Source organism: Triticum dicoccoides, chromosome 2B (assembly GCF_002162155.2).
Source record: "Triticum dicoccoides isolate Atlit2015 ecotype Zavitan chromosome 2B, WEW_v2.0, whole genome shotgun sequence".
Taxonomy (NCBI): Eukaryota; Viridiplantae; Streptophyta; class Magnoliopsida; order Poales; family Poaceae; genus Triticum; species Triticum dicoccoides.
In genome coordinates, this window is record NC_041383.1 from 69235159 (window position 1) to 69247381 (window position 12223).

General features: G+C 46.1%; 1 protein-coding gene and 1 long non-coding RNA gene across 2 annotated transcripts; one reads left to right on the forward strand and one right to left on the reverse strand.

Moving 5' to 3' along the window:
• Positions 1-174: 174 nt before the first annotated feature.
• On the forward strand, positions 175-5768 carry LOC119362200. The gene is made up of 6 exons (XR_005173170.1): positions 175-891; positions 1205-1321; positions 1438-1513; positions 1659-1859; positions 3843-3935; positions 5359-5768. It is a non-coding gene; the product is annotated as an uncharacterized LOC119362200 (long non-coding RNA).
• A 1696-nt stretch (positions 5769-7464) lies between these two features.
• On the reverse strand, positions 7465-11973 carry LOC119362201. Its single transcript, XM_037627402.1, has 6 exons — positions 9499-11973; positions 9267-9353; positions 9075-9161; positions 8525-8620; positions 8230-8447; positions 7465-7740 (listed from the first exon to the last, which is right to left on the reverse strand). Exons 1-6 carry the CDS (start codon positions 11794-11796, stop codon positions 7656-7658), a joined length of 2871 nt encoding a protein of 956 aa, XP_037483299.1. The 5' UTR covers positions 11797-11973; the 3' UTR covers positions 7465-7655.
• Between the last annotated feature and the right edge of the window lie 250 nt (positions 11974-12223).

Here is a 12223-nt window from a genome sequence, read left to right on the forward strand (position 1 = left end):
GGCAGGCCGGGGCTGCCGGGAAGCTCAGGGTGGGGCTGCGCGGCGGGCGCGCTCCGACAAGCGCGGGATGGCCCAGGAGCTCGGAGCAGGCGCGCTCCGGCGAGGCAGGGCGCGATGGCAAGGCCGAAGAGCTCGGTGTGGACGCGGCATGTCCGTTTGGGGTCAGGATGCATCCTGCGCGTTGGGCACAGATAGTTTCGTCCGTCTGTCCGCCCCCGGAAGTACGCCAAATTGCACCCCAAACGGACAGAAGCGGACGTCCGTTTGGGGTCGAAATGGGTCGTGCGGTGGAGTCGGCCTTAGTCCCAGTCCTCGCCACCGCGCTCTGCTCTTCTCCCACCTCGCCGCCGCCGCGCTCGCCTCGCCGCCCCGTTCCATTCTTCTCACACCTCGCCACCGCGCTCCGCTCTTCTCACGCATCGCCGCGCTCCCCTCCACCCTCCCTTGGCTCAGCCGCCTCCAACAAAGGTTGGACCTTTTGGTCCAAGAAGGCGACGAATCGCCGGATCCGGCGTCGGCGGGGACGGATCCAGTGGCTGCGAGGCCGGACGCGCCGGATCCGGTGGCTGCGACCTGGTGCCGTTCCCCTGTAAGGAGCAGTTCGGCGAACTGGATGGAGGACGTTGGAAGGACGGAAGTGCAGGCATGCGGCGGGCGGGAGGGCGGCTGGGGCGGGGCCTCCCCGTGCGCGGCGTGCAAGCTGCTGCTGCGGCGGTGCTCGGCGGGGTGCGTGTTCGTGCCCTACTTCCCGTCAGGCGAGCCGCACAGGTTCGCCAGCGTGCACAAAGTCTTCGCGCTAGCAACGTCAGCAAGCTCCTCCAGCAAAGTCTTCGGCGCCGCAGCACCACGCCGTCCCGACGCCGACCCAGTTGCAAACGGCGGCCGCCACCGGTATGCGCCTTCAGCCTGCAACTGAGTTGGATCTTGTTATCAGTACGCGCAGAATGCTGTACTGTAGGTTAAGTCGACACCTAGCGAGCAAACACACATGTGAACGGCAGTGGATTTTATTGAAAAAATTCTGAACAAAAGAGAAACATGACCTGCTCATCTGTGTGTGCTTCCAAAATTCTTACTCTAGGGTTCATGTCTTCCAAAATTGCCCTGGTCCAACATAAAAATAGAACTACACTTATTTACAGTTGGGAAGGAGATTGATAGAGACACGAGTTCTGTCTCACCTGCTGCATTGCTTTGATCGCAGCTAGCCCGAGGGAAACAATCTCAGGGCACCAGGCTCTCGAAACCGAGTCAGACTCAGACAACGAGTCACTGGTCGAGACACAGGGCGAATGTCGTCAGATACAAGGCGAATAAGAAGGTATGCAGAGATCAAGCCTGTGTCCAGTTCTGTAAATTCTGATGAACTCTGAACAAACTGCCTACCTACCATTTCTTCTTTACAATGAATCAATGAATTGCCTGTGTAAATTTCAGGATGGTGTCCAACAGGGAGTCGGTTCGACGGTCCAGGAGGAGGAAGCACGCGCAGCTAACTGACCTTGAGTTGCAGGTACACTTCTTGATGCACTGCCTCCCTGCTGTTTTATCAAACGAAAATTACCTCCTTGTAGCCTTGTTGCCTCTTAATGCACATGCCATGATGCAAGTTTGTTTCAAGCTTCTCACCGTCGGCATGTGCCATCCTGATCGAGCAGGTCGAGCAACTTAAAAGTGATCAAGCATGCCTACTCCATTTCTGAACAGTAGCTAGGGCTGGCACCATTTCAAGGTTCAGGAATTGAATCAGATGGGTATCCTCGCCCTCGTCACCTGCAAGCTGGGAACCAGCGGGTTTGGGTCGGCCTCCATGGTGGAGCAGGTCACCTACGCCGCCGGCCTCACCGTCATCGTCACAGGTACCCACAACCCCACCCCCACCCAACCGGCCGGATTCCTTTGGTCATATGTGACGATGATCTCTTTCCTGTTTGGGCACACACACCCTCAATCTGACTGTTGGTTATGCGTTGCTGTCAGTACAAGAACAACACCATCGCTACTACTATCAGCCATCATGTTCACATTAAATAAATTTAATCCTTAAGGGCTGATTGTGTGTGTAAGGTTCAGCAAACAAAAAGTATTCAGTGAACAAATTAGTTCATCGTGCTGTGCTCAAATAGTCTCTGTGATGCTGTTCTGAATATTTATTTTGTGATGCTTGTCAGGCTGTCATCATGCCCTTCTCTGTGATGTTGTTTCTACTCTGTGATGCTGTGCTCAACCAACATTTATTTTTTGTATGTTAGATTCGTGTGCAATCTTTCTGAATATTTTCTACTGGGAGTTGTTCGTTTGGGGGTATGTACTGAAGTGCTAACTTTTGAACATGTTTTGTGGCAACTGTTTTTCGTACACAAGCACCAGCCTTTGTTCAGCTTAACATGGTATGGTGTTAATTATGCTTTCTTTTGTCATGAGTGCACACTATCTTAAGTACTCTTCTAAACAAATTTATAGGATTGCTGTACTCATAAGCAAATGTAAAGCACACTCCTATAAGCAAATCATAAGTACTACTCATAACTAATCCTTCTAAACAAATTTAAATGATTTCCTTTCCTTCTTTTTTCTAAGCCTTTCCGTTCCTAAACCTTCTCTAAACAAATTTGAAGGAAAATAAACTTGTATCAGTGCAACATGTACTGATTACAACATAAAAGTCTGAAACAAATTGAGTACTACTCCTAGGAACATGTTCTGATTACAACATTTTCATAGCCTTGCAAAATGATCAATTTCTGTTTTCAGTGAAGGCAAACACAATGTGAGGTGATTATAACTTACTCATGCAAGTTAGTGGAGTACAGTAATTTGTGTTTTCTTTCACATGCAAGTTAGTGGAGTACATTGCTGTAGTGCCATTGCATTTTATGATCATGTGCCATTTTTGTTTTCTTTTGGGAGTACTACAACAGCTTTGTCCTTAGCACTCCTGTTTTCTGTTGGAGTAGATCAATAAAATTCAGGAGTAGGAGTAGAGTACTTGATGTGTTTGGACTACTCATGTTTTCTGTTGGAGTAGGAGATAATAGAGAGTTACCCATGTTCTAACACCTGTTTATGACAAGGAATGTGAGATGGATAACTGAGAACAAGAAAATGAGTTATCCCTTTTTCCTAGAAATGTGAGATGATTAACTTGATGTTTGTCACAATTATCTCAATATTTCAGTATAAACACCTGTTTACTCATGTTTCAGTATAAACACTTGTTTGCTCATTTTAACATCAGTTTATCTCACATTCCTACTCACCTGTTTATGGTTCAATAGGGAGTGACTCATTTAAGAAAACAGGTGTTAAGCATGAGTCGCGATTTATTAATGACAAATAAATGAGTTATCCCTGTTTCCTACTCCAAAATGAGATATCCCTGTGAACACCCTAGACTTCAAATAATTTGCATGTTATGTGCAACCACACGGCAACATTAAGTTGACATGATGATGATGAATGCTGGTCCTTTGTGAATATGAGTAAAAGTCTGGTGCTTCACTGTTCTAGATTTATAAATCACTTAATTATCAACAAAATAAATGTTGGTTGTTCATAGAGTAGAAACAACTGTGGAACCATTTGAACAGAGTAGAAAAGCAAATGATACGAAAAATATGGTCATGAAAAAATGTTCTCTAAACTGAATTAAATAGCTCCAACCAGTTTCCAGACAAGCATCTAGCATTGAACATTTTTCCAAAGAACCAATTCATGCCATAGCGAATACACCCAAACTTTTTTGTGCAAGGAACCATTGATATTTGTGGTTGATGTGGGTCAGCAAAATGATTGATATAGCTAATCCCCTCACCTGGATTTGTAATTCTCTACTTGTATAGGGGCATCTAGATGGATGATGTATGGCGATGCAAATGGGAGCTGGCGAGGAAAGAAGACTGCTGCGACAACCAGATCGAATCCCTTCCCTATAGGTTGGTTCTGCTCCCTTCCACGCCGCAAAGGCATCCATGATATTATATATACTCCACCTATTTAGCATGTCCTAGTCACTAGTGAGTGTGTGAATCATCCACCTCTTTAGCTCGGTTCTGTCCATGCTTGTGGTTTGATCTCAGTCTGATTGTGGTGCGCCTTTCGGAAGTTATACAGTATGAGTAGCTGCTTGAAAATGAACAAGTGTTCAGAATAGTTGTCAAAGAAGCTCGACAGAAACTATACCTTGCTATTCCAGAGTAATTATTACTGTCGCTGTATATCAGCTGCAAGCGGTTTTCCGGATCGCGCCGGTCAACTGATGCTCTGCTATGATCACTAGTATACTTGTATCTTGGCATCCTTGTGTGTCACCCTAGTTGTTCGTGGGTTCCCTAACACGGCAAGCTTTAAATTGAAACTCTCTGTTTACTGTCATTTCACTATTTGGACGGCATTAGAATTGAATAGTTATGGTTGTGGTAGATAAATATGCTGCGCCCTTTAATGTTCTCCGCGTCGAGTGGATCTGGTCTGCTGTAGGTATCGAATCTTTCATAGAGGTGGGATCTATAACCTAATGGTTTCTGCTGGCAGCTAAGTTGTAAATGTGTGCCTTTACCTGTGTGAAGGTAGCCGAAGGCCATCTCTGGGAAAGTATCCAGTGCTCCCAGCCTTGGGGTACTCCCAGTGCTCCAATGTCAAAATACATTTTTAAATGTTTCAAAAAAATCCGGAAAAAATGAGAATGTTCATAAGGAATGTCACAACATCCTCTAAAAATTTCAGGTCCAAAATCGAAATGTACATTGAGAAACAAAAAAGAGAAATCCAGATCTGAATAGTGTCAATGTTGCTTTTGTCTCTTCTTTACACTATTCATGCTAGATTTCACATTTTTGTTTCTTAATGTGTTTTTCGAGTTTAGACCTGAAATTATTAGGGCTTGTAGTCACATTATTTGTGAACGTTCACAATAATTTTCGAATTTTATTGAAAAATTAAAAAAATGTTTGTTTTTTGACATTAGAGCACTGGGAGTACCCCAAGGATAGGAGCACCGGATACTTTCCCGGCCATCTCTGCCCCTTCTTTCTTTGTTTTTTGACGTGTTTTGCTACGCAACCTTATGTTAATTTACTGGGTACATCGCTTGATTTAGTGGGTATATCACTCACTCCGATCGATTGATTGAACAAGGCTACCGTATGGTTGTTGTTCATAAATGTATACTCATGGAGTACTGTTGGTTGTTTCATAAGTTCTTAAGTTGTTCAAATGTTCATAAATTTATACCCATGGAGTACTCAACTGAACAACAATTTATCGAACAATTTATACTCATGGACTATTGTTGTTAACCAACAATTTGTACTCATGGAGTATGCAAAAGAGCATCTCTCACTGTTTTTGAATGTGTAGGAGACCTGATGCTGATCCGGAGGCTGAGGAAGATGGCACGGCACTTGAACATCCGGAGGCGGAGAAGAAAGAAGATGCATCTATCAATGGCACAGAGGCGGAGGTGCTGTCGCTGGTGCACGAGCTGGCCGGAGGCGAGAGGAGCTGGCCGGCGCTGGTGCACAAGCTGGCTGGAGGCGAGAGGAGCTCGCTGGCGCTGGATCGGAGGTGCTGGTGTGTGCGTGCGCGCTAGCTGGCTGGATCGGAGGCGAGAGGAGCACATGCGTCTTTTCTGAATTTATAGAAGAGCTAAATTGTAATAGAAACTTGTATAGAATGGTGCGACTCGAGAACAATAAACTTGTTAGTATGTCAGCGATTGTGTTCTGTCAAATGAACTTCACTACTGGAAAAATCGCCGTTACGGAGTACATTTTCCTTTGCCAAGTACAGTACCACGGGATCACGGCAAAAGAAATGTAAACCGAGTGTGGCTCTCGGCAAACAATAAGACACGGCACACGGGAAGCTCTGCCGAGCTACGCCCGGTACATACTCAGCAAACATAAAGGAACTTGGCTTATGCGCAGTATGCTGAGAGCCCTGCAGAAGGCACCCCACAAATAGGAGCCACGTGGAACGGCTGTTTGCAGCTGACGGCCCCGTGATGCTGGGCAGCTTTTGCCGAGACCCTCGATGAAAGGTACTCGGTAATCTATGAGGTGGCCGCTCCCATTGTATTCTTGATCGGGGGCAGGCCGCCGCTCATCCCCGCGTGGTTCTGTCGCCGCCGCTAGCCCTAAACGTACCCACCGGCTGCCACCGTGTGAGCCAACTGTTCGGATTCGGCATCGCCTGAGGCCACTCGCACCCTCCTCGCCGCACGGATCCGACCCCAAGCTCACCGCCGGCCGCCACCACAACCTCGTCGTCAACACATTTAATGGGGCGGCTTCCCCTTTCTTTTTCTTTTTCTTTTTTGCTATTTATCTCAATATGTTTCTACATATGAAAAATCAATATATACATATGCCATGCCATGATGGATATGGATAATATATATGCATCTATGAATTGTATGAAAAGTCTGGATAGTTCCCGCAAAAAAAGATTAGCTTTTGGTGGATATGTAGATTATATATGGATGTTTATGAATGAATATATGTTTTTATTTTTTGTTTTTAAATGAATGCAATGCATGTATAGTTTGAGAGAATATGTATGAAATTTTATATATGCATGTATGGATTGAATGCAATGCATGTATGTTTATGAATATGATTATTATTTTTTGTTAATGTGTGGATCGATATGCATGAAAATATTTGAAAATTCTTTATTTTTTGATGATCAATGATCAATGACATGTTTGTATTATTCGTGCAATTTTCTAAATGTTGCAATTGTAAATGCCAAGTATGCATGTCACAATATTTCTTATAAATGCTACTCCGTTGTTTCCTATCCTACGATAAATTGCTGGATGAAGATGTGATAGCTTGTGATTTTGAGAAACATCTACCCTATCAAGCCGGCTCAAGGATGACGCTGGCAAAGAAAGAAACCTGAGCATCTTGTTGTTCAACTACCGCTAAAGTGATAAATTACCTGAGTGGAAGGTGTGGAAGCTAAAAGTGCACAGGAAATTCGCAATTTCTGGTGGAGAGCTCTGCATAATTTCAAGGAGAGGATGGAAGGCTGCTCACTAGCAGGAGATGGAGCAGAGAAGTTCTTTCTCGGCAGATTTAACAAAGTACTGTTGTTAGCCTGTGATTCACTAGATATTCAGATGTATTCATCCTCTTAAGGTTAAGTTTAAGTATTGCACGTTGCATAGAGTGGATTCAGTAAACCACGACCCTCTGTTTTTGGCTTTGTGGTTTCCGTACCTTGCATCCATGAATTGTATTATTTGGTCTTAAAGTTTGGAGATTCCAAAAGCACATAGTATGTTCATGGACCGGTTCTTATATGGGTTATATTTCTGCAGTAATTTTTATGGTCACTCCGTCAGAATACTAAGTCTCGTTGTATTAGTATCCCTCTGTCCCATATAATGTAAAACGTTTTTGCAAGCTAACGTTGCTTTCAAAAACATCTTACATTATGGGGCAGAGGAAGTATCAGTTTTGCAATGCTGATTATAGTACTCATGAAGCATAACAATTGCCAGGTTCCAATAGAACTACATGGTCGCTTTGTTCACGCGTGTGCTGTCACATCTAGAAAACGAGCTGTACACTTGTCTAGCTGCAGTTCGTTGAGCCTAGCATCCCCGGTCAGCCAATCCATGCTTCACACGTGCACCTTGGTCTCTGTTACGGACATACAGCAGTCAGAGGAATTTGTTGTCGATCTCTTCTCCAGACTTGGCCCTCCTCCATCTCTTGTCCTTCTTCAGGCCTACAAAAAAACCAATTCCCAATATCAAACATCTCTGCCTCCTAACGTAAGATCAGGAACCAGGTCAAATGGCAGGAGGCCAGGACAAATGGCACTACTCAAAATGAAGCTGCAGTCCGTGTACGGAAAGAAGAACGCATGCACACACTATTCTCGATTTAATTGCCTGAAGTGTTTATTACTAATTAATTGGCGCATGACATGCATGATGTATATCCAGCTGTTTCAGAGAGAGTTTGAAGCGTTGGAGTGTCTGCTAACCAGATCTGGACATGTGCTCTTTAATAGTGTATACAGTATAAAACAATCTATTGTTTTTTAGTCTAAAATACCTACAGCTTGAGAGGAATTTAAAGTACGATAATTTGTGATACGACACTGAACTATTCCCAATTCAGTAAAATCAATACTCAGATGAACGCATTATGTGACAGCACAACAGCATAAAAACCAACAGATCAAAGGAAAAAAAATACCAAAACAGATTACCATGAATCTTCTTCCTCAAGTTCTTCCAAATATTCGTCTGGAATCATTTCGTGCGGTATGCACCCCAGCTTGGGCAACCCGTTCTCATATGATGAGCAGATCTTGCCCAAAAACTTTTGATTTCCCCTCTCCTTGTACATGTGATCTACAAACGTTGGCATGAACACTTTGAAGTAGTAGTGTCCTAACATATCCTTCTCGGTTATGTCCCAAGACACCTTAGAGGGAGAATTGCAATTAGAAAATATAGTCACCCAGTGGATAGGATGGAAGACACAAACGATGGGAGGGGTACCGTAGTAATAGTAGGAGGAGGAGGAGGTGGGGTGGGGCTGTCGGAGATTCCCCTCTCCTTAAAAGCTTCAGCCACGAAGGCACAAATGTTAAGCGCCTGATCCAATAGTAACTTATGAGCTGAACCAGAAAAGCCTAGAAAAGTAAATGCTATCTCTATGTCATATCGCCTACGAGCTATCTTCTTTTGTAGCCAAACTGTATTATACTTGCTATATCTCCTGCTAATCAAGATATAGCAACATCGGATGCCATTAAGCTTGCTTCGGATGTTGATCCAACTGGTATGAACGAAAATTCTGCACTTATTTTGCTGTGATCTACTAATTCTATTATCTGATGATGACACTATCCTTCAGTATGATGTTGAATAATTATTATGTATGGAATGTAATTGTAATGATTATACACACGGATCTCATCCCTTGAAAGATACCAACATGAACAGCTAGTGGCTCGTTATGCTTAATTGAAATTCCAATCTGTTAATAATAAACAGGAAGGAGGGTTGGGGAGAAATGAGATGGGGGAAGAGTAGAGGATAGCCATACTGTTTTTGTGGGCTTGCGAGTGTGAGCGCCGGGGGAAGCTAAAACATCTCTCTGAGCACTCGCTGAAGCCGCCAAAGGAGCATGGGCCTGTAATTTGCGAGTCAATTAATTACAAAAGGCTATCCTGCAGGTGAGACAGGGGACGAGTAGAGGAAGGAGGGTTGGGGAGAAGTGAGTAGAGGATAGCCATACCTTTCTGGTGGGCTTTGGAGGGCGAGGGCAGGCGAGAGCTGAGACATCTGCCTGAGCACTCGCCGGAGCCGCCAAAGGAGCAGGTGCCTGTAATTTGCGAGTCAATTAGTTACAGCAGGCTATCCAATATTATTTTCGTCATCAAACGTTAAAAGAAACCACTAGCCAGTGGCGGAGCCTGAACCAAATATAAGAGGGGGTCGATTGCCCTGTTAGTTAAATGGGTCTGCACCTTGGTAAGGGGTGGCCAGTCATCCCCAAGAGGCGCCGCCGGTGCCACCCCCTGAAGCCTTTCCTTCTTTTCATCATCAAGCTCACTCTCCTCGTCATCAGATACATCACTGTCATGCAATCCATGATCCTCATCATCACACACCTCCATCTTCTCTTTGTCTTTCTCTTTCATCATCAAGCTCAATCTCATCTTCTCTTTGTCTTTCTCTTTCATCATCAACCTCAATCTCCTCTTCTCTTTGTCTTCAGGTGCATGCACCACAAGATGGCGCATGTAACGGGACTGCCTTCCAAACTGAGGGCCCATACCATAGCTTTCATCTTTAACCCTTGTTAGAACACTGTCAGTCCTGGTGATGTGCAGCCAATCTTCTAATTCCATTGGCGCGGATCTGTTGAAGGTCACCCAATCATGTATCTCGAATTCAAAGGTATTCGAGTAGAACTCCTGAAGCGTGTGTGACCTTAGTTCAGGCGTAGAGAACGCCGGTCTCTTCAGAACATTCCTGTGAAAACCCTCTAGATCCTTAGGATTGGTTCTGCTTGGAGGATCTTGCAGCTTAGATAGCATCTCATTGTAGTAAGGGGGCCAAAAGCCATTGACTGTGTACAGGGGTTCACTGCTTGATATAATGCTTAGAATGTCGCTAATCATGTCTTCGTCATTGGTTAAGGGCACTGTCTTCCTCAGTATAGCACATAACTGCATTGTCTTCGATATGCACAGATCCCTTCTTTTGATCCGGCCCTTCCATGTTTTTTTGCTCAAATGTGTGGAGAAAGCATGCATCAACAGGCTCATGAATGTATGATGGCACATAGGACCTGCCACACACAGCGTTATCTCAGAGCTAACGGATCCTTCCTTTGCAGCAGTAGTGAAATTGAATGGCCTGACAAGCTCATGCTCAGGGGCTTCTTTTGAGAATTCCTCAAGAGTGCACCATTTGAAGTGATCTTCTTGCAGACACTCTCGCTTCAAACGCTTCATCTTGGTTTTTTCTTCTTGGGAAGAGCTCGCTTTGGCTGTTTCTGTTTGGGATGAGCTCGCTTTGGCTGTTTCTGTTTGGGAAGAACTCATCCCACCTTCTTCCTCCCTTTGTCTCTTAGGTTTCATGGGACCCCGTCTAGGCTCCATTTCGCCGTATGGCTTCATGAATTCGTGCATTCGAAAGTTCGTAAGGTGCGCTCTCTTAAGTTTCTCATTAACAGCCCAAGTACTTTGTGCTTGCAATGCATCTGTATAGCAGCTGAATTGTACTTGGGCCTCTTTTCCATGCTTCCATATATCCTTCCCTTGCTTGTTGAACATGTAGAGAAGATTCGTTTCTTCAATATGTGGAGGCAAAGTCATTTCAATTGTATAAAACCCTCCCATGTCATGCTCTTGACCATCCTCCGGCATAGCCTCCTCTTGACGCTCTGTCACTTCTTGGTCTTGATGCTGTTCACTCTGCTGAAGTGATGATGGTAATCTGCTGCAGCTTCTGCTGGATGTAGTCTGAATCTGATGGGGCAATGAAGCCGAATCTGCTTGTGCTGCTGAATCTGATGGGCTCTCCTGCTGACGCTCCTCTGTCATTTCCTGGTCTTGATGTTGTTCACTCTGCTGAGGTGATAATGGTAGTCTGCTGCTTCTTCTGCTGGATGTAGGCTGAATCTCATGAGGCAATGAAGCTGAATCTGCTTGTGCTGCTGAATCTGATGGGCTCTCCTGCTGCCGCTGCTCCTCCCTTTGCTGGCGGTCATCACCTCCTCGAAATGCTTGCTGCTGCCTCTGCCTGAAGTGCGGCTGCTGCTGCTGCCTCTGCCTGAAGTGCGGCTGCTGCTGCTGCCTCTGCCTGAAGTGCGGCTGCTGCTGCTGCCTCTGCCTGAAGTGCGGCTGCTGCTGCTGCTGAAAAGGCAAATGGGCGCCGTCGTGCTCCTGCTGCTCAAGCCAACGGGCGTAGTCATGCTGCCGCAGCAGCTGCTGCTGCAGCAGCAGCTGCTGAAGCCAATGGGCATGGTCGTGTTGGTGCTGCTGCTGCAAATCCTGCTCGAGGTTGTTCATGGGGAGACTCATATAGGGAAGCTGCCCACTGGCGTAGTACTGCTCGTACGTGCTGTTGTCGTCGCCGATGTACCAGCCACCGTAGGGGTTGGGGTAGTGAACCCTCCCCGCCGGTAAGGGCAGGTAGGTGTCCGCCTGACCGGCTGGCCCCAGGTCGTGATGTAGCTGCGCATCCACGTTGCGCGAGGGCACGAATTCCTTCGCATGGGAACTTAGCGAAGGAGGGGGATTCGGCTTATCATCCATGGCCGCGGCGGAGAGGAGGGGGATTTGTCCGGGCGCAGCGGCGGAGAGGAGGGGGATTTGTCCGAGCGCGGCGGCGGAGAGGAGGGGGATTTGTCCTTTGAGAAGAGGGCGCGGCGGCGGAGACGAGGAGGGCGCCGCGGCGGAGAGGCTTCCTCCTCTCTCCCTCGCCAAGAATGCAAAAATCTGGATGGACTCGTATGGAGAGGGGGCGCGGCGGCTTTATAGGGTTTTTAGGGTTTTGTTGGTGGGCTGGACTTGTCATGCCCCGAAGGCTGCTGTCTAGGGTTTTTAGGGTTTTGTTGGTGGGCTGGACTTGTCATGCCCCGAAGGCTGCTGTCTAGGGTTTTTAGTGTTTTGTTGGTGGGCTGGGCTTGTCATGCCCCGTAGGGGATCGGGAGCAGAAATCAGCCTAAATCATACGTACAAA

Bases quoted from the DNA above. Each gene is read 5' to 3' on its own strand.
- LOC119362201 (XM_037627402.1), bottom strand. From the start codon at position 11,796: ATGGATGATAAGCCGAATCCCCCTCCTTCGCTAAGTTCCCATGCGAAG. The intron at 9,162-9,266 runs GTATGGCTATCC...CGCAAATTACAG, and splicing joins CTCCAAAGCCCACCAGAAAG to GCCCATGCTCCTTTGGCGGC. The intron at 7,741-8,229 runs GTAATCTGTTTT...GTTTTTTTGTAG, and splicing joins CTTGAGGAAGAAGATTCATG to GCCTGAAGAAGGACAAGAGA.